The sequence below is a fragment of the Amblyomma maculatum genome, chromosome 1 (genome assembly GCF_055883805.1).
Source record: "Amblyomma maculatum isolate TAMU_Amacu chromosome 1, ASM5588380v1, whole genome shotgun sequence".
NCBI lineage: Eukaryota > Metazoa > Arthropoda > Arachnida > Ixodida > Ixodidae > Amblyomma > Amblyomma maculatum.
The window spans coordinates 318,379,456-318,397,363 of record NC_139344.1 but is presented as its reverse complement, the minus strand read 5'-3'; the positions used below and the strand labels follow the sequence as shown (position 1 = coordinate 318,397,363).

General features: G+C 44.3%; 1 protein-coding gene across 1 annotated transcript in view; it reads right to left on the bottom strand.

Moving 5' to 3' along the window:
- The window catches only part of LOC146207216 (uncharacterized), a 123,358-nt gene that overhangs the window by 38,468 nt on the left and 66,982 nt on the right, over window positions 1–17,908 (bottom strand). The window contains exons 19-23 of the mRNA XM_084575543.1: window positions 13,327–13,398; window positions 9,360–9,504; window positions 7,273–7,391; window positions 6,711–6,813; window positions 1,366–1,601 (exon numbers count right to left, since the gene is read on the bottom strand). Of these exons, the coding sequence (XP_084431669.1) occupies window positions 1,366–1,601; window positions 6,711–6,813; window positions 7,273–7,391; window positions 9,360–9,504; window positions 13,327–13,398 (675 nt within the window). The remainder of the gene's footprint in view (window positions 1–1,365; window positions 1,602–6,710; window positions 6,814–7,272; window positions 7,392–9,359; window positions 9,505–13,326; window positions 13,399–17,908) is intronic.

Below are 17,908 nucleotides of genomic sequence, written 5' to 3'. Positions count from 1 at the left end.
AGTTCTAAAAAAAAATAACACTACAGCAAAAGCTCGATACATCTGCAATCGACTGCACACCAAACCAGTTTGTTGGTGACCAGCAAAGTGCATTCTGCTGTTTCCTTTGAACTGAATTCCTTTGGCTTCGATTCTGAAGACTTCAGTTAAACGGTAGTCTGCTAGAAGCCGTTCATGCGCAGAGGAGCACTAAGAGGTGAGTCTCTAAGTAGTAGAATGGCCATTTGGGCTAGTTGGTAGTGATTCATATTTGGTAGAACACAATGCAAAAAGACGACGGACAGAAGGCCAAGATGCACACAGACAAGTGCTGACTCGAGACTATTTTGTATTCCGGAAATCAACACACATTTAAGCGGTAACCACATGAGGCAACAACCCCTAGCGATCCGTCGCGCGCCGCCGCCGCCAACGCCTGTCGTTGTCGCTGGTGCATACCGCACGGAGCGACGGGGCTCAGCGACAGAGAGGCGCGTTTTCAGCGTTGCTCTGTTACCGCCGCCTCGTCATTCGGTCAAGGGGAATGCAATCACGTTATATCTGATTTCTAACACTAAACAGCATGAAGTACGATAAAACACCGATAAAATTTCTTGTAAAGCATCGTATTTTAAAGGGTCACAGCGCAGCGGTGCGCTACTACACTGCGATGCCGACTTGCATTGCAAGCAGTGACTTTCTCCAGCTCCTTTCGGAAATTAACAATATCTAGCCATGCTAACCTTTTTCTTTCTTTTATAACCCTTCCAAGCTTCTACTGAATTATCTCGATGCACTCATATATACACGGATCAGACGAAGTGAGCGCGTGAAGGCACCAGGTTCTTCGCCCAAACCGGACTATAGAAAACAAACTTCACACGCAATAAAAAGAAAAAAAAAGCCAGAACGGAAGTTGAGCACCCTAAAGCCTTCTGCGATTGGCTGCCTCGTGAGCTGCTTCCGGACGACACGAGAAATTTTCTAAAAACCCAGAAACCGAGCGACAGCGACGAGCGGCAATGCTTTGGCGGCCTTCAGCCCGTCGCGCGGCGAATTGTCGCCTCATGCGGTTAGCGCTTTACAACTGCTTACATGACACCTAGCTCCTGCGCACATGCACAGAGTACCAATCCTGGAAGCCAGATCATATGTAAAAGGTTAAACACCCTCACAACCGATAGCAGGACAGCTGTGAAACCTTAAAAAAACCCACAAAACCAATACACACACATCAAGTATCAATTTCTTTGCATACTATCGGTATTGATGATTTCAACTGATACAATCCGCCAGCCTTTTTTTGAATGTGGTATGCCTCAATTAACTCGTGCTCACCTGTCAACCACACATAAGTGAGGGAGAAGTGCAGCACACACAACATACCTCGTCAGGCCAGCTGGTGCCTGTGGCTGGGGCTATGTCTGCCAGCATCACAGGAATGGCTTGGATGGGAAGGCGCATGAATTTGTCAGGAACACGGCGCACCCACGAGATGGGCACCACTTCTTGGTTTCCGTAGTCAATGTACAGCACCTCCACTTCGGACCTCGTCACAAGCCTCACCACACGAGCCCGGTACCATAGCTCGTCGTGAGGAAACTTGGCCAGGCAAATCATGCCTGCGTGTGTGGAAGATTTTACACATGCCCCATGCACACTGGGTCCTTGGTTTTTAAGTTTTATTTAGTTTGCTCGTAGGTCTCAAAAGGCACTTTTACCTTACGAATCCATCCATTCGAAATTGGTAAAGCGCAGCATTGGAAACCTTTGCTTTACACATGCTCTTAAAAAGAGTTGTCCGCGAGTTATGCATGAAAGCCCTTCCGAGCAGGTGAACAGACTAACTAACAACTTCTGGCTTTTTGCCCTCCCTGCTAGTAGCGGTTGGTGAAAGCTTGGCAAGAAAATTGAAGAAGGTGTTAGCCAAAAGTCCTATGGAAACAAAGAATGTCAAGGCGATTCCTTACCTTTACAAAATTTTGCATGGGATGAAAAGAGTGTCGAAAAAGTTTGGAGTAAATATGGTGTTAGCCCTTCACAAGCTTTATGGCCTTTGCGCCCGAATTTCTGACCCGGAAAAACCTCAAGCCTGCCAAACCAAGGACCAAATTCACTAAGTGTGCTGTCGGCGTGGTGTACTCTATCCCCATGTCCTGTGGGAAAGTTTACATTGGGCAAACTGGCCAGTGCTTGAACGAACGGCTCAGGGAGCACGACAACTGCTGTCGATCAGCTACAGGAAGCAATCTCGCCTTGCATGTAAAAAAAATGCAAAAACTGTTCACCTTTGTTTCAGCGCACCATAATATTTGGCAGGGGAAAGACTAAGCATGAATGCGGGCTTCTCGAGGCATTTCTACTCAAAAAGAATGAGCTGACTTGCATTAGTGATCCATCTGTCATTATCACCGAGAAAGAGTGCCAGTTTTTATCAGGTATTTGAATTATGTCAACTTGTATTTTTTGTGGTTTTATTATTAGGTTATTATTATTTCATTATTATTATTTATTAAACCAAGTCAAGCCCCACCCGACAACGCTACTCAGTCGTAGCAGTCCGCTGTCAGGCACGGCCCGACATTCTTTTCTATAGTTGATTGCGCGCGTTTTCGGCTTGCTGTGCAGCATGCGCCGTCTCTTGGACAAATATTGAACTAGTCTTATCATTTGTTTATAATTTTTTAAACTAGAGAGCAGCCCATAAGTGTTTTGGAGCTTTGCAGAAGCAAGCGTGCAAGCGTTCTGTCGTTCTGTTTACATGCTGCTGGCAGCCCACCATGGTCGCGTTCTCGCCGAAGGCCTTCTACAGCAAAAATTGTCAATCTTTCATTGAAAGTGACAATGATTTTATTGAAGAGGAGAACTATGTGGCCCCGTCAGATGACGAAGACAGTTCATCCACGGAATCAAGTTCCAGCAGTGATGACGATGATGACTGTGCTGAAGCCGGTGGGTCTGGTGACACAAGGCTATGTGCAGTAGTCTGGTGAGCATACACGGAAAATTGTCCGGACTTCACACCATTTCCATTCACTGTGTCATACCCGGGACCTCAAGCAAGCATCACCAGCCTATCCTGCGAGTTGGACTACTTTCAGTTGTTTTTTACGGACACACTGATTGATGACATTGTGTGCGAGACAAACAGCTATGCGCGTGACAAAATTTCGACTGCCGGATGCAGAGTTCTTCCGGCGCATTCAATTTGGAAGGATTGGCAAGATGTTTCTGTAAAAGAATTCAAGGCATTTTTAGCCGTAATAATCAATATGGCTCTGAACCCGAAGCCCGAAATCAAGGAGTACTTCAGCCAGGACCTGTTCAACAATATGCCCTTTTTCTCTCATGTTTTCAAACGTAAGCGGTTCCTTCAGAATTTTTGGATGTTGCACGTTGCCCCAAGCCAAGGTGCCTCACCTGACCGACCAACTCGCGGCAGCAAGGTGAAGGACATTATTCACTGCATTGATGAAAAATGCAGAGAGCATTTCAGCGCCGGGCCAAAAATTTGTATCGATGAGAGCACTGTCAACTTCAAGGGGCGAATTTCGTTCAAGTGTTATAACCCAAAGAAATGAGGCATGCAAGTCTATGCACTGGCTGACTGCCAAACGGGCTATATTTCTGCCACTGAGCCTTATTACGGAAGCACGACGACTGACAGCCTCTGCCGTCCGGAGCTCCCATTCACATGTAGGATTGTTCTGCACCTGCTAGAAAAATTGCAGCGATGCCGGGAAGTAGTTAGTACCACCTTTATACAGACCAGTTTTATACTTCAATTCTGGCAGAAGAATTACTCCAGAAGAGCGTAATGCTAACTGGCACTGTTATGACCGACAGGAAGAAAATGCCGCTGCAACTAAAAAAAAAAATTAAGACAGGAGAAGTGACGGCTTACCGCGAAGGGGATTCATACATGGCGCTTGCCTGGCGGGACAAACGTCAAGATACGATGCTGAGTTCAGCTCACAATGTATAAATGAAAGAAAAAACACAAACAAAAGCAGGAGGGAAGAAAGTTGCCCTTCAAAAGCCAATTGTTATCTGTGACTACACAGAAAACAAGGGAGCAGTTGACAGGGCTGACCGTTATTGTGCCAGCTAAGCCTTTACTTGGAAAACCATGAAATGGTGGAGAAAGCTGTTTTTCTGGCTTTTGGAGGTTTTGATAGTGAACAGTTTCATTTTGATGTGACTGCAGCAGCTCAAACAAGGCCTAAAGGAGCAGCGATAACTGCAGTACCGCCGTAACCTGATCGAACAGCTGGTGGGGGATATGAAAGCTCGCGCTAAAAAACGGGGCCCATCTGCTCATTTGGATGGTGAGGAAAGGCTTGATGTGAAGACTCATTTCATATACAAGCTCCAAGGTCGAAGCAGCAAGGACTGCGCAGTCTGCAGCGACCGAAAAACGAAAGGGGGCAGGAAGGAGACAGTGTTCTTCTGCCAAACATGTCCTCGAAATCCCAACCTGTACCCAGGTGAATGCTTCAAGAAGTACCATGCCCTGCCAAAATACCGTTGAGGGATTCAGCCTTCAAGAAAAATCTAAAAAATAAACATTTGTGGAAATGTTCTTGCCCATTTTTTAGTTTTCTTCGGAGGCCCTCAAAATGGCAAAATAGTTTCGGACCGGTACGGCCGCGCAGCGGAAAAAGTTAGGGACCGCAAAGGGTTAAGTTATAAGTATGTGGTTGTGGCAGTAATAAACCAGCTGAAAGTCAGGCGACTGTGCATGTGTTTGTGTTTCCTTTTGTCCTGCACCTTTTTTTTTTTTCGCTAGTTTTTTTCCTAGTAGCACAAATTACTCGTCTGGTTGTATTAAGAATTGAGGTTAACAAAATAGTAGTGTTGCATTTTTTAAACTTCTTTCACGCATAGTTTAGAATGTATCAAGCCATAGCATGCACACATTTTATTTCGTGTATGCATTGTCCAAGCCAGAATCAACGGCCCAAAACATCAGCAAACAGCTCGGCAGCGCAGGGTGTCATCGATTTCTGTGGCTACACGCAGGAATCGCGCTCGGAAGAGGGCGCGCAAGTGGCTGAGCTAGAGAGGCAGCAGAGGAGCACTGCTGAAAAGCACTTTCCCAGTTGTAAAGAACATGTGTGTGAGTGGGGAGAATTTGATAAAAGACGAAGAGGAAAACCACGTTTGGAGAAAGAAGAAGAGGAAAACGTGGAGGTTGGCTTGAGGAGCGCGAGGCACGAGCAGGGGAGAACAGGCGAGCAGCGGAGCCGATCGGTTGTGCACGGAGCTCGGAGCGGTGCGTCTTCTGCCAGGCCTGACCTGGGGATCCAGACCTGGGGCCTACCGGCCGCATCCTGTCCTGTTCCTCCTGCTGTCCCAGGCGATCGGGCCCGGGAGCACCACAGCTTCAACTCATCACCGCTGCTTTAAAGGCAGTTCGTCACAGGCACGGGCGTTCGGCGCCGTGCTGGACCCAGGCACGTCGGGGAGACTTGCCTCATCGGCCGTGGAACGGCAACCCGAGGCCTCGTGCCTCCACTGGGCCCCGTCCGGTGGCCTAGTCTTTCGCTAAGCCTGCCGAGGCCCTACGTCAGCGACCCTACAACGCTTGGCCAACCGGAGCGTCTACACCGACTTCCTGCCTACCCAATGAACTGGTGACTGTAGACAATTTTGTGTTTAGTCTTCGTCCTACTTGCTCGTCCTACTCTCGTCCCATCCATGTGTGTACATAAAATTATTCATCGTTAAATTGGTCGGTCTGGTAATCTATTTAGATTGCTGTCTCTGAATAAGCCACAGAACAAGGTGGCCAGAAGATTTAAAGAAAAGAACCTCACACCAAAGTAAGAAGTAGTTCGCCAACGGTCTGCACACAAGCTTGCGATACGTGCTTTTCCAGAGAGTTTGTGTCCGTGCGGTGACAGGGTCGCCAAAAATAAGCGAACACACTGCTGACGAACTGAGATCGCAGTGACGCGATCATCGAAGGAGAAGTTTAAGCCGCATTTGCAACATCGCAGAGCTATTTTCAACGTAGCGCTGGTATAAAATTAGACGCGATCATCGAAGGAGAAGTTTAAGCCGCATTTGCAACATCGCAGAGCTATTTTCAACGTAGCGCTGGTATAAAATTATACCAGCATAACATATAATAGTGTTGTGGATTGCTGACACACAGTGAGTTGCAGGTAGAAGTGACAGCTGCGGTACGAGTAAGTTTCTACACACATATCAGCATCGCATCATGTCTGCACAGATGGCTCAGTTAGTCCAACCAATTCCGCGGGATCTATGATAATACCAGCCAAGTCAATTCTGATAAAGGTTAAAATGTTGTATCATACTTATTCTATTGGTGATAGTGCATTGGCGTCACAACCAATGCACTAGCGATGGATCCAGAATGCAAGAGCGAGCATTTCTCTTAACCTTAAGGTAGGATTACAATATTTTCTACATCTGCCTGGATTTAAATACTTGACTGTGATTGCCTTCACACATAAAGGAAGTGCAAGACAAGCTTTGGACATCCTTGTAATTTGGTGTCTCTGCCCTTTAATTAGGTTAAACCCACTTTTTCTGAAGCGTGACCAAGGCACAAGAGTCAGGTGAAATTGGGCTTTATCCAAGATGCCAAGACCCGATACGTACAACACTGCAACAAGGTTCGGCTGAATTACCGCCTTCTCTCTGACAGTGCCTGTGAAGCAAAGCAAATGTTTAGCATGGAAAGTTCGTGCCTCACTCACCCACTTGTGCTCCAAATAGAATGTCCAGCTCATTGCTGTCATGGTTGCAATGACGCTGCAAGTCTCCGAGCATCTTCTGTATGTACTCCACATTAGAGCCCAGCTGCAGATGGGAGCAACATTACACCAGGGCATCACGATAAGGGCCCCTTCCAAAGACAACAGCATTCCCAAGTTTAGCTAGAAAAACCGTAATTTGGCAAGGGATGAAAATTTAATGACGACAAGCATCAGCATTTAAGCCAATGATAACCAAATGTTTTCTTGACGACATTTAAACATTCTTTATCGCGACTGGTAACGTAAAAAATGCCACAGGGTTTTGGAATGGGAAATACTATCTGCCTTACTAGTACCACTGATTTTGCTCTTGACTCCCCCTCACTTCTTTTTAAAGCTGCATACAACACGTTCGCTTACTTAGGCTGCCAGAATTGAAAATAAATAAACCTATATGTTGCTGACAGCAGGCAAACACAAGCCAATCACACAAGCTTTCTGTAAAGTTACACATTTCACTCATGAGCAGTTACCATTCAAGCATGAATTTCAGACAACTTACCTCTTGAACAAACAGCTTGTGTGGATGATGTATGCAGCTGATCATGGCATTCATGACCTGGCCAGCCTTAAGCTCTGCAGGAGAGTAATACTGACGCCTGGTGTGCACTGGAGGTTTCTCTGGAAACACCAGTACATCAATTTGTGTTTAAAACAGCAGAATGGTCTTTTTAAAAATGAAATAGAGCACTGCTCTAAAGCCCCTTCTGCACATAAGTTACTTATGCAAGCGGATACAGAGGAAGATAATTATATCATAAACCCAGCAACAAAAAAAAAAAAAAACACTCTTTAGTTAGCTTATCATCAACTTCAGTTAATTTGCATGTTCATGCTGAAAACTTAAAAGCGCCATATTCTTACACTACTGCATTTCACAGTGGTTGACATAAAAGTCATAAATCTTTCACTTAAAGTTGATGTTACTAGAGATAAATTTTAAATCGATATGCATTGCATTTCTTTTTTTTTTCTGGTGGGAAAATGTCGCTGCCATCTTGAATTCCAACGGGACGCGGTATCGCGCCACCTGCACTGGTCCTTACAAACGTACCTGCTCTTGTTGTCAGCCACACTTCTGAAACATCACATGCACCAAGTAGTGAATGCTCTGTAAGTGTTTGGCACGCGTTTATTTCTGTATCTTAAGATAAGTGTTGCATACTTATTTTGAAAGCTCTTCAAAGCTACCTCTGATTTCATTTCTTGAATGACATGAAAAGATTTTCTTATGTTTTTGAGTCTCATCTTTGAATTGAAGTATTTCTAATCCTTACAGTTACTTATTTGCTTTGTAACTATTCTCACGTGAAATTGTTTCATGTTGAAGGCGTATTTAAGTGCACATACTAAGGCTGTAAAAAACCCTTAAATAATTTTTTCTTTCTTGGATATTTTTTTTATTATGTTGCTATTTTCAAATCGCTCCTAGCATTTGCAATTTCTCAAAGAATGAAAAGCTAATGAGGAAAGTTCCGGAGAAGCCAAAGTGTGGTCCTGAAAATGTTGGTTAGCATGCAGCTTTGGGAAAGTGCTATACAATAAATGCCAGAAAGAACACATCTGTTGTATTACTGTAGCTTTGTGTCTTTCATTATGCCTGCACTTGATGTATTTCAGCTTGTACAGAAGCGATAAAAAGAAATGCGATCAGCAGTGCGCCTGTGGACTCTGCTCTCCGTTCATCATGCTTTTACCTAGGTGGTGATAATAAAATTGTTAAGCCATTCACGATTGTATTAAAGATGGCTGAACGACCAGGTTACAGCCAGACCAGTAAAGTTACAAGTATCATGAAAATAAATGCGAATAGTTGCAGCGCATAGGTACTGCACCATTTGCTCTTTTTTTTTTTTTTTTTTGCAGTATGCACCTTGTTTTGCCTAAATTAGCAAGACAGCAACAGTATATTTTACTTGCTGCTGTAAAAGCACACCAAATTCACAAAATATGTGCTATTCCATATAAAATCCACACAGCGTGGAAGTCGCTTCAGCCATGCTTAACAAACTATGGCAGCGGGTCGGAGCTGCCACTAACTGTCGCGTTGCTTTTCCCGTTCCAGCGACTTTTGTTTAACCCCACTTATGGCACCGCTTGGGAGCTGCCATATCAAATGGCGGATGCTTAACGCTATTTAAATCTGGTTATATTGAGCGAAAGCACCCGCAATTGTGGATCACTGGTTAAGATGCTAGACTATTGAACCCGAGTGACAGGGTTCGGATCTGAATGATTTTAACCTGCTCCATTTCCTTTTCTTGTTTTTTTTTTTTTTTATTGTGAAAACACTAAAGGAGTTGTGATCAATCACTGGTCAGTCAAAGGCTCCATCATTCTCTCTGTTGGATGGCAAACTTGAAAAATCTGTCACGGAGATTTGCGCGCTACAGCTGCTATGCCAGACTTATACCAGATTTAGTCTGAACTCCCCACACGAGGCCACGTGGCCTCATGAAACAGCTTTGCCAATGCGGCACAAACAAGATCGGACAAGGTTCTAGGTCAGCATGTGTGCTTTTGCATTAGTACATTACTGGCCATGCCTAGTGAACAGGCACTTAATCAAGCGACAACCAGATGACGCACCCAGCCAGCTCTCGCTGGGAACGTGGTATGATGCCACACCAAGGAAAACCAGTGTATCTGCGATGGAGGTCCGCACGTCCCCACAACCACCTTCGTTGTCATCAAGAAGGTCGACAACAAGAACGTCAGGGTGCCGCTCCACCTCCTGTAAAAAGGCACAGCCCGCATGAGCCGCAACATTTGTGGATGATGAAGTTTTAACAAAGCCCCAACAAAGATCAGAGCAGTCATACCATGTTTCTCAAGTTAGAAGAAAGAGCTGTCCCAATTTCTTGCGAGTCAAAAAATTATTCTAGCTGTTTGACTAAAATTTATATGAATTGCTATCGCATGAGAAGCAAATCTGCTATGAAAGTTACAGCTTAGGAATGACGACAGTATGGAAAATACAAAGCATACAAACTACTCTGCCCAACATCCACTGAAGAATATAATTTAAAAACTATATTCATAATACTCTCGCTGTTGCTACTGGAAGAAACATCTATAATTTTGTTTTCACAAAAAAAGAAATCAAATTTTCTCCAAGGTGAATAGCAGTAAGTTACTTGGCATCAAGACTAATAAAAAGTTAAATTATGCATTTTATTTTGATTAACAAGCAGCATAGTCAGGAGCCAATGGTGCAGCAGTACAGTCGAAACCCGCGATAGCGAAATCTCGAGAATACGAAATTCTCACCGCAACGAAATATTTCCAAGATCCCGGCAAATGCCCATAGGGGCCAATGTATTTCGTATTTCTCGGTAACGAAACATTTTTGTACCGCAATCCCACGATAACGAAATTTGCTACTGTCTCCTACACAGCACGCTATCTATGTGCGCTGTAAGAGAGCTTACAGCGCACATAGATAGCGTGCTGTGTAGGTAATTTTCCCCGTGATTGTCTTTTGATTATTTCTCTTGCCACGTGCGCATGTGTTGCTTCTTCGCTGAAGGGTATATATGAATGTCAGTTTCTTAGCAATAAACTCAGTTGTTAGTCCAGCGTTGTGTTATGTGCTTCTCTTTGTCTCCGTCTTTCCACTGGTTTTGTTCCTATTCATGTTGTTCGCAATGTTGTGCAACTGTGTAACCCACCAGAATTAATGTTCCTCCTGGGTCCTTTGCTGTTTGTTTCTTTGTTAGCTGGTCACAAATGTTTGGTCACAGAACTTGATAGCACCTGCTGCTTTCAAGCTTAACAAAACTGTCTATGTATCAGTGTGATGGTCAGGTTTATTATTTACAGCTGTATGGGTTTCTTTTTTGCAAAGCATCAGAAGCTGCGTTTCTCCTCGTGCCTTTTTTCAAAATACCGAATTCAACTGTTATTCAGGTTTGTTGCATGCACTGTTATTCTCCATGCTTTGGATTCGTTTTATTTTGACTACTTACATGATTCCTCGCTTCTACATCTCAATTGGGTGCATTACAGAACATGAAGAAATGCGAATCGCTAGGCATATTTCAGGCCTTAGAGAGAGCTCTAACTCCAGCTGCAGTCGGCCTTGGTGTAGTAGGTATTCACGTGTTAATCCACAGGTCATAGACTCGATCTCACATGCGGAAGCTGCATACTGGTGATGCTAAAGTGTAAAGGGATTAGCCGTCTAACTCAGCTGAATGGAGCTAGATGAGCCTTAGCTATGTTTTGCTCAGCTTTTGAGTTGTTTAGCCTTTGATTTTGGACCCTATTCGTCGAAATCATTTCAGCAATACATAACCTGACCTTGTAGAATAATGTTCAATTTTAATCCTAATTACTAATCATCAGAAGTTAGGACCTTAATGTAGTGCAATGGCATTAGTTTAGTACAACCGTACTTGGTATAAGCTATGCTACAACATATGACTTCAAAGTATAGCGTACATTTCGATTTTTATTCCTAATTAACTAATCAGGGGTAATTATTTATGACGTGCAGTTAGTCCAGTGCAATTATACTCTGAATAAGCTATCCAACGATATATGACTTGTAGCTATAGCATTATTTTTCTTTTTCACAATTAGCTAATTAGCAATAATCAGAACATAGAATTAACCCAGTGCAATTATACTCGACATCAGCTATCTAATGATGTATGACTCAATGATGTTACATAATGTCCAAAGTTTAATAGCAGTTATTAATTCACTAAATTTAATTAAGACAATTCAGAATTATTATACTAGACATAAGCTATGCAACTATGTAATACTAGCATTGCTATGGCTTGACTCAAAGGTTTGACATTGAGGTAATGCTGCGAGTTCTGCACTGAGTAAAAAATTGCTAAAAATGCTCCAGTACTTGGATATCATCGAGATATTTAAAAATCCAGGGGGTTCAAATCGATCAGGAGACGTCCAGTATGGCTCATCTGATAGCCTTGAATTTTATAGCGCTGAAGAAACACCACAGGAAGAAAAACACAAAAGGACAGAGGCGCCTCTTTTTTCCTGTGGTGTTTCTTCAGCGCTATAAAAGTCAAGATCATATACCAACTAACCCGTCAAGAAGTCCTGCATCTGATAGCCATACTGGATAGCATTGCATCAAAACTTAAATGTGCTTTAAACACTTGAAACACACTGGAAACGTCGGCGAACAGCACTCCCCAGCGTTTGACAGGCCACTTCTTGCCCCGCCTCAAGATGACCTCCGCAGGCTTCAACCTAGCCCGTTGGCCGGCATAGGCACCTTCCACTACAGCTGTTTTTAATAACCTTCTTGGTCCAGGCACCAATGCGATTTGCAGAGTTCTGCTAATTCGCCCTTTGTGCTGAACAGAACACATTTGAGCAGTAATTAGGAAAATTCAGTAAGAAAATACTGTAAAAACTCGTGCATAACCCAAACCCGCATATAATATGAGGCGTAATTTCGGGATAGCAAATAAAGTTTTCATCTTCATAAATTGAGCGAGGAACAATCAGTAGAAGTATTTATTTGCAGATTTCACAGTTGCCCTGCAAGGCATACGGGCTCCGCCCTTTCGTGTCCAACGTAACCCCGCACAGGTGCCACATAGTGCCACGAACCTTCATATGGTGGTGCTGGTTCACTCCCCTTCTCGCGCTGGCACGCTAGATTGGAGAATTTCACGCACCGTGAGAAGAGGAGCTCACATTCTCCCCGGCGACTGTGGAAGACACATGGTCTTAAGATTTCTAAACCCAGTAGGGCACTACAGCTTGGACGCGGAACGGCAGCGCACAAGTTGCCCGCTAGCATTCGCTGCGCTTGTTTACCTTCGCATCTAGCACAGCGCGTAGATGCATGGCGTATGCGCCCAGTGTTTTTGGATTCCGGGTTTTTGCAATCATTGTTGTCCGCTGTATTGTTTACCAAGAGTCCCTTGCTAAAGACACCCTTTTCATACCTGTAAACAAGTTCAGTATCCCTGATTTCTCGAAGGTGTGACTGAAGCACTGCTTGGGAATTCTGGTAAAGCGTCTGCGATTTGGCTGTACGGCGTGACCAGCATGGCTGGAGAGGTCTGCGAGAGACCCATGTAACATGTCAAGTTATCCTTTCTCTGTCCCTACACCCTGCGAGGTGCGACAGATCTCTTTCCGGTCATGTGTGCATTGCGAGCACTGTGGTCACGAGGATTGTGGGGTCAGCATGGTGAAACCGAAACCATTGAAACAGTCAGCCGACGCCATTGCTAGATAGCGCTTCCTCTGGCTGGAAGCCTGATGCTGAGAGTGCCAATTAATAACGACACCGGAACAGTGAATTTAGGCTGAAATTTGTTCAGATCTGCGCATAATACAAGGCAGACATCTGACATGATAAAATCGAAAAAAGAAGCCTCGTATGTATGAGAGTTTTTACGGTAATGTGCACAGCCCAGCTGTAACTTTACGATGGCAAACTCACCATATAGTTCAACAGTTTTCATCAGTTGAGGTACTCAAGCAACAAGGAAACATTTTCTCAATTTGTTGAAAACATTCAGGCAGCCAGAAAATCTACGCACAGTGGAAGAAAACTCACCCTCAAAATCAGCTTTCTGTTTAGAGCAAGCTTTCCAAACAGAGCACTGGAATCTTTTCTCCATCGTCCATTCTGAAACAAGATAACAGGGTTCAAGACTTTACTAAAAGCAAGCACCCCCCTAAAGGGTGTTCTGCATATAATGGGTGTAATGAACACCATTGACAAGTGTGTGATAATCATGTTCATTTTTTCTTTGTCCAAGGGCAATGAAGACCAATAAAGCACCAGACATCAGGTCAAGTGGTCAACTCGTGTGTTGTAACGTACAACATTTATTTAGCTTTTCAATATCTCTTCTAGGTGAACTCTTTTCTCCAGTTTACAAGAAAGCATTGAAGGGACGGAGCAGCGGTTTTCAAATGTGCTGATAGTCGATTATTTAAGTAGATTATTCATTGATCACGCCTGTGAAGTTATTTTTTAACTGTTCATAAAACACATGCGCAATCGCCGACTGAAAGCGCGCAATTTAAATCTTCCGCACCCCGTGTGACTGCTACAGAGGAGGAAAGCAGAGAGAGAAACCTCGCTTCTCCGTCCGTTGTGACGTCACTTTGAGGAGCCGGAGGCATTCACAGTCACTCTAGGGAGCTTTCTGCATGCGCTGTTCCTCCTCTTGCGTGCGTTGCGGACTTACAAATCGTTTCAACTTAGTGTTGTGTGCCCGATACAACACAGCTCTGCATGTGTTCGGATGCACAAACAGCTGTGGGCACGACAACGTCATCTTCTATCGTTTCTTGCAATGTCAAAAGTTCACGGCACTATGCAACGCTGCATTTTCATGATTGTGACTACATACAGTTTGTTCCTGATGCGATTTCTATAGGGCTTTGTCAAAAAAGCAAGGCTGAACCATGATGTGGGTACTTCTATTTCCTCACACAAAAGAGTTGTGCCTGTCACCATTCGCTAGAACTGCATTTAAGGAAGAAAAAGGAGGTAAGGCTTGTACTTCTGATTGTAGCTCTATTACTTTCTGACTATTCATGTCTCATTTGTATGTGAACCGTCGTATTTAGCATTGATTGCAACCTGTTCACGAAGTGCAATCTAGCAAAGATAAGGAGTGTTCCGTTCAGCTGAGTATGGGCGCATTTAGATATGCAGCGCACTAAGCAGGGTTTCCTTCGATGCTTCCAAGCAAGCAATCATCGAAGGCTTTCATATATGGCCTCGTGATTTTGCACCCATTGCTGCCTCGTCATTTTGCATAGCGCTGTCCTGCTTAGGAATGCAAATTAAATTAGAAATAAAACTGACGGGGCTCTGGTAAGGAAACATATTACAGAAAATGTTTTTCTCATGAAGGTATGAGTGCGGTGAAGCTGCAGCTTGGCTTTCAACATACGTCAGCCGTCAATTCACTAAACTTATATTGTGAGCATACGATAAAAGGGAAAGGTTCTCTACGTCTGCTAAATGTACCATGACTCAAGCATCATTCTGTGCACGTTTGACTTGGTCTCCAGCACATTAGCTCCGTCAAGGCCTTGCGCACGCAGAGAGATGGTAACCGCGCTTCGCTTACTCTTATTCTGTCTGGTGGTAGCTGTGTGCTGCTTCACTCTTTCCATAATATTTTTCGTTTTCCCAAGGTATGACACCAGGTACTCAAAGCAGGGTTTGGTACATCACGCCTTGGGCCCTTTTTTACAATGACTTTTCTGGCGGAAGGCCTAAGACTGAAGTAGTCGGCTAGTCCTTCCTTCTCAGGAATATGTGCACCCACGTTTCCCTGAGGGCCATGTAGTTTCTGCTGACACACATTACTTTTCAAAATGCCTCACTCTGTACCAAAACAAGTTTTCATGCAAACCACACGCTCCCCACAAAAGCTATTTCTGCTTTTTTCTGCCTAATTTCTATCTGACATTCGAGTTCGAAGCATGAAGAACTAGGTTTCTCCTGAAAGCCTGATTTTTGCAAATAGTGCCACAGTGTCCCTCTAAGACACCATTCTGCAGAAAACCTGGCGTTGTTAGCATCAGTGCTGCTGGTGTTACGAGCAATAAATCATGAGAATCCCTCTGATGGGAGCAGGTGGCAGATGACATGGCCGTGCACTGAACAGCCGTCGGGTTGTGTAACATTAAGAGACAGCCGAGTCGGCGAGCACCCCCAACTTGGACTTTGTCTTGAGATGGCAAGAATCCAGCCCTCCACGGCTCTTAGATTCTGAGTTAGACACATTGTCCCTGACTGCGGAGGCATGTTTGTGCGGTTTGGTTAAATCAGGGCTTCATATCTAAAATTTGAAAGGATGCACTGCCTAGGCGTACAGAATTGTGACAAAGAAACGGACATAGAAGTTAAAAGCGCTATCTACAAACTGAAGGTTTATTCCAGAAAATCGGAATGAAGAAAACAAGCCCATGTGACAATGGTCCGGCGATAAACAGGTGAAAAGCAATAAGCCACCCAACACACAGCGACGACGGTGAAAACGGATTAAATCAAACGACCAAAACTTTCATTACCTTCCGCACCCAACAGAAGCACACTCTTAGGCGGCACTTATGTTATTCCGTATTTACCATCATTGAGTGTTTGGATGGTTTGTCGCTTTTCTCCTGTTTATTGTCGGACCATTGTCATGTGTGCTTGTTCTTCATCCCGATCTTCTGGAATGAACCCTCAGTTGATGATTGCAGTTGGTGCATGTTGGTCTACGTTCGTTTCTTTGTCACAATTCTATACGCCTAAGCAGCACATCCTTTCAAACTATGTTTTTTCCAACGAGCCCAGTCCCAAGCACTTCCTCATATCTATGTTGACTGGTCTTCCACACTATGTGGTAGCTTACGACTGTATGCTTATTAAGGGGGGACATGGGCTTCGAAAGTCGAAAAATTGCGAAAAAGTCTGGGCGCGGCAGCCCTAGAGTCGCGAACGAACGGCAAAAGTACCCAAACTTTGCGCGCGCGCCATTTCTTTGCCGCTGAACCGAGCGCCGCCATCTTAGTCTTGTTTCGTTTGTGAATGCTTGCCCTTTTCCATGTTGCCTTCGCCGGCAGCATAGCAGAAGCGTGGCTCGCTTGTGATTGGGAGCCTCGCAGGGATTGTTGAGCTTCCCGCGTCTCGAACTAAGGCTGTGATTGGACGAAGCGCGCTCTCCGTAAGAATGCGGGGGATCACGCGACTGCTATTGGCTGCTGCGCGCGCTGATGCGGTGGTCCCTTCCCGGCGTGTCGTCTGCTCCGGCTGCCTACTGAGCTGGCGTTCTTTGTGCGTTCGCTGAGTCGCTTCACGTTTCATCATTTTTGAGATGGCCGTCATCATCGCTCATTACGAATTCTGGTGGAGTGTTTTGAACAGTTTTGTGCACCTTATGGATCGTCACACGGTCGGTCACGATGCGCGCTAAGAAGTTCAAAACACTGCATATTTCGTCCTTCTGTGAATGCCGTCCGAATCGCGAAGTTAGCGAAGCGCGTTGCCAACGGTCGCGGAGACGTTTCTAGCAGTGCTGTCTCTGCTACACCACTACTAGACCGACTGCGCTGCCACTTCCAACCGTGTACCTATCTTTCGCGTCAACGTGATGAGACTGCGTTTGAAGCGTGCCTGCTGTACCGACCATATCAACCTCGGCAATTTCGGCCTCCCGTATCATGTCTGTCATCGCAAGCGATTACGTGTCGCATAGAAATTACTGTTCGCATAGAAATGCACTTTCCGAGGGAATCGAGGAGGGGGGAGGCACAACCTGCTGCTGTTAAAAATGAACTTTAGACTTGAAAATGTTGTTTTAAACTTCAAAGGCCATTTTCTCAGAATGAATTTTTTTCCTGGTATGGTTGCTTACTCCTGCAGTATCTCTGGGACCCCTAATTGGATTCCCACCTGTTTTTTGTTTTTTTATTGTGTGCCTGAATAAATTTCTGAGGGCAAGACAAGCTCATTTTTTCAATATATTGAGTCTGGAATTTATAATAAACAATCAAAATTAGGCTAAGGCAAGTCCAATTAGTGGCACTAACCTCAATGCTGTGCTAAAATTTTTCAGCAAGGAAATTAAAACAAAGGGCTATGTCTTCCCCTGTGGTACCTATTCAGGAACCTTCATAATGAATTTCATAGTGCCCACACATTTTGTAAGTTCTCCAGGCATGGTACAAAGAACCTATGTGAACCATTCTGATATACTTCTGTAACCTGAGTACAGATCCATGAAACTTTGCAATTATTCAAAGGGCTGTGCCATGACTCTACCCTGAAAACTTCATTCGATTATCTCAAGAAACAAAAAAGTTGGTATTCAAAGGTAGCCTCCCCTCTTAAAGCAAAAAAGCGAAAGCCTATCTAGGCTCATGGTGAAAGGAATGAGATTTGTTCATTAGATGTGAGTTGTGTCTGCTAGACATCACAATTGGTTCTGATGTCAACATAATTTTCCCATTTTGCTAGTTAGGTCTATTCTCTATAAAAAGCCCCGTACGGCCCAGTGTAAGTCAGTTCAGCCTTGCATGTCGAGGAGAGGAGTCCTGAAATGCCGATGTTGCCTACAATGAAACTAAAGAAAATAAAGAAAGAAATGAAATTACGACTATCAAACTCTTAAGTGCGATGGTGCAAT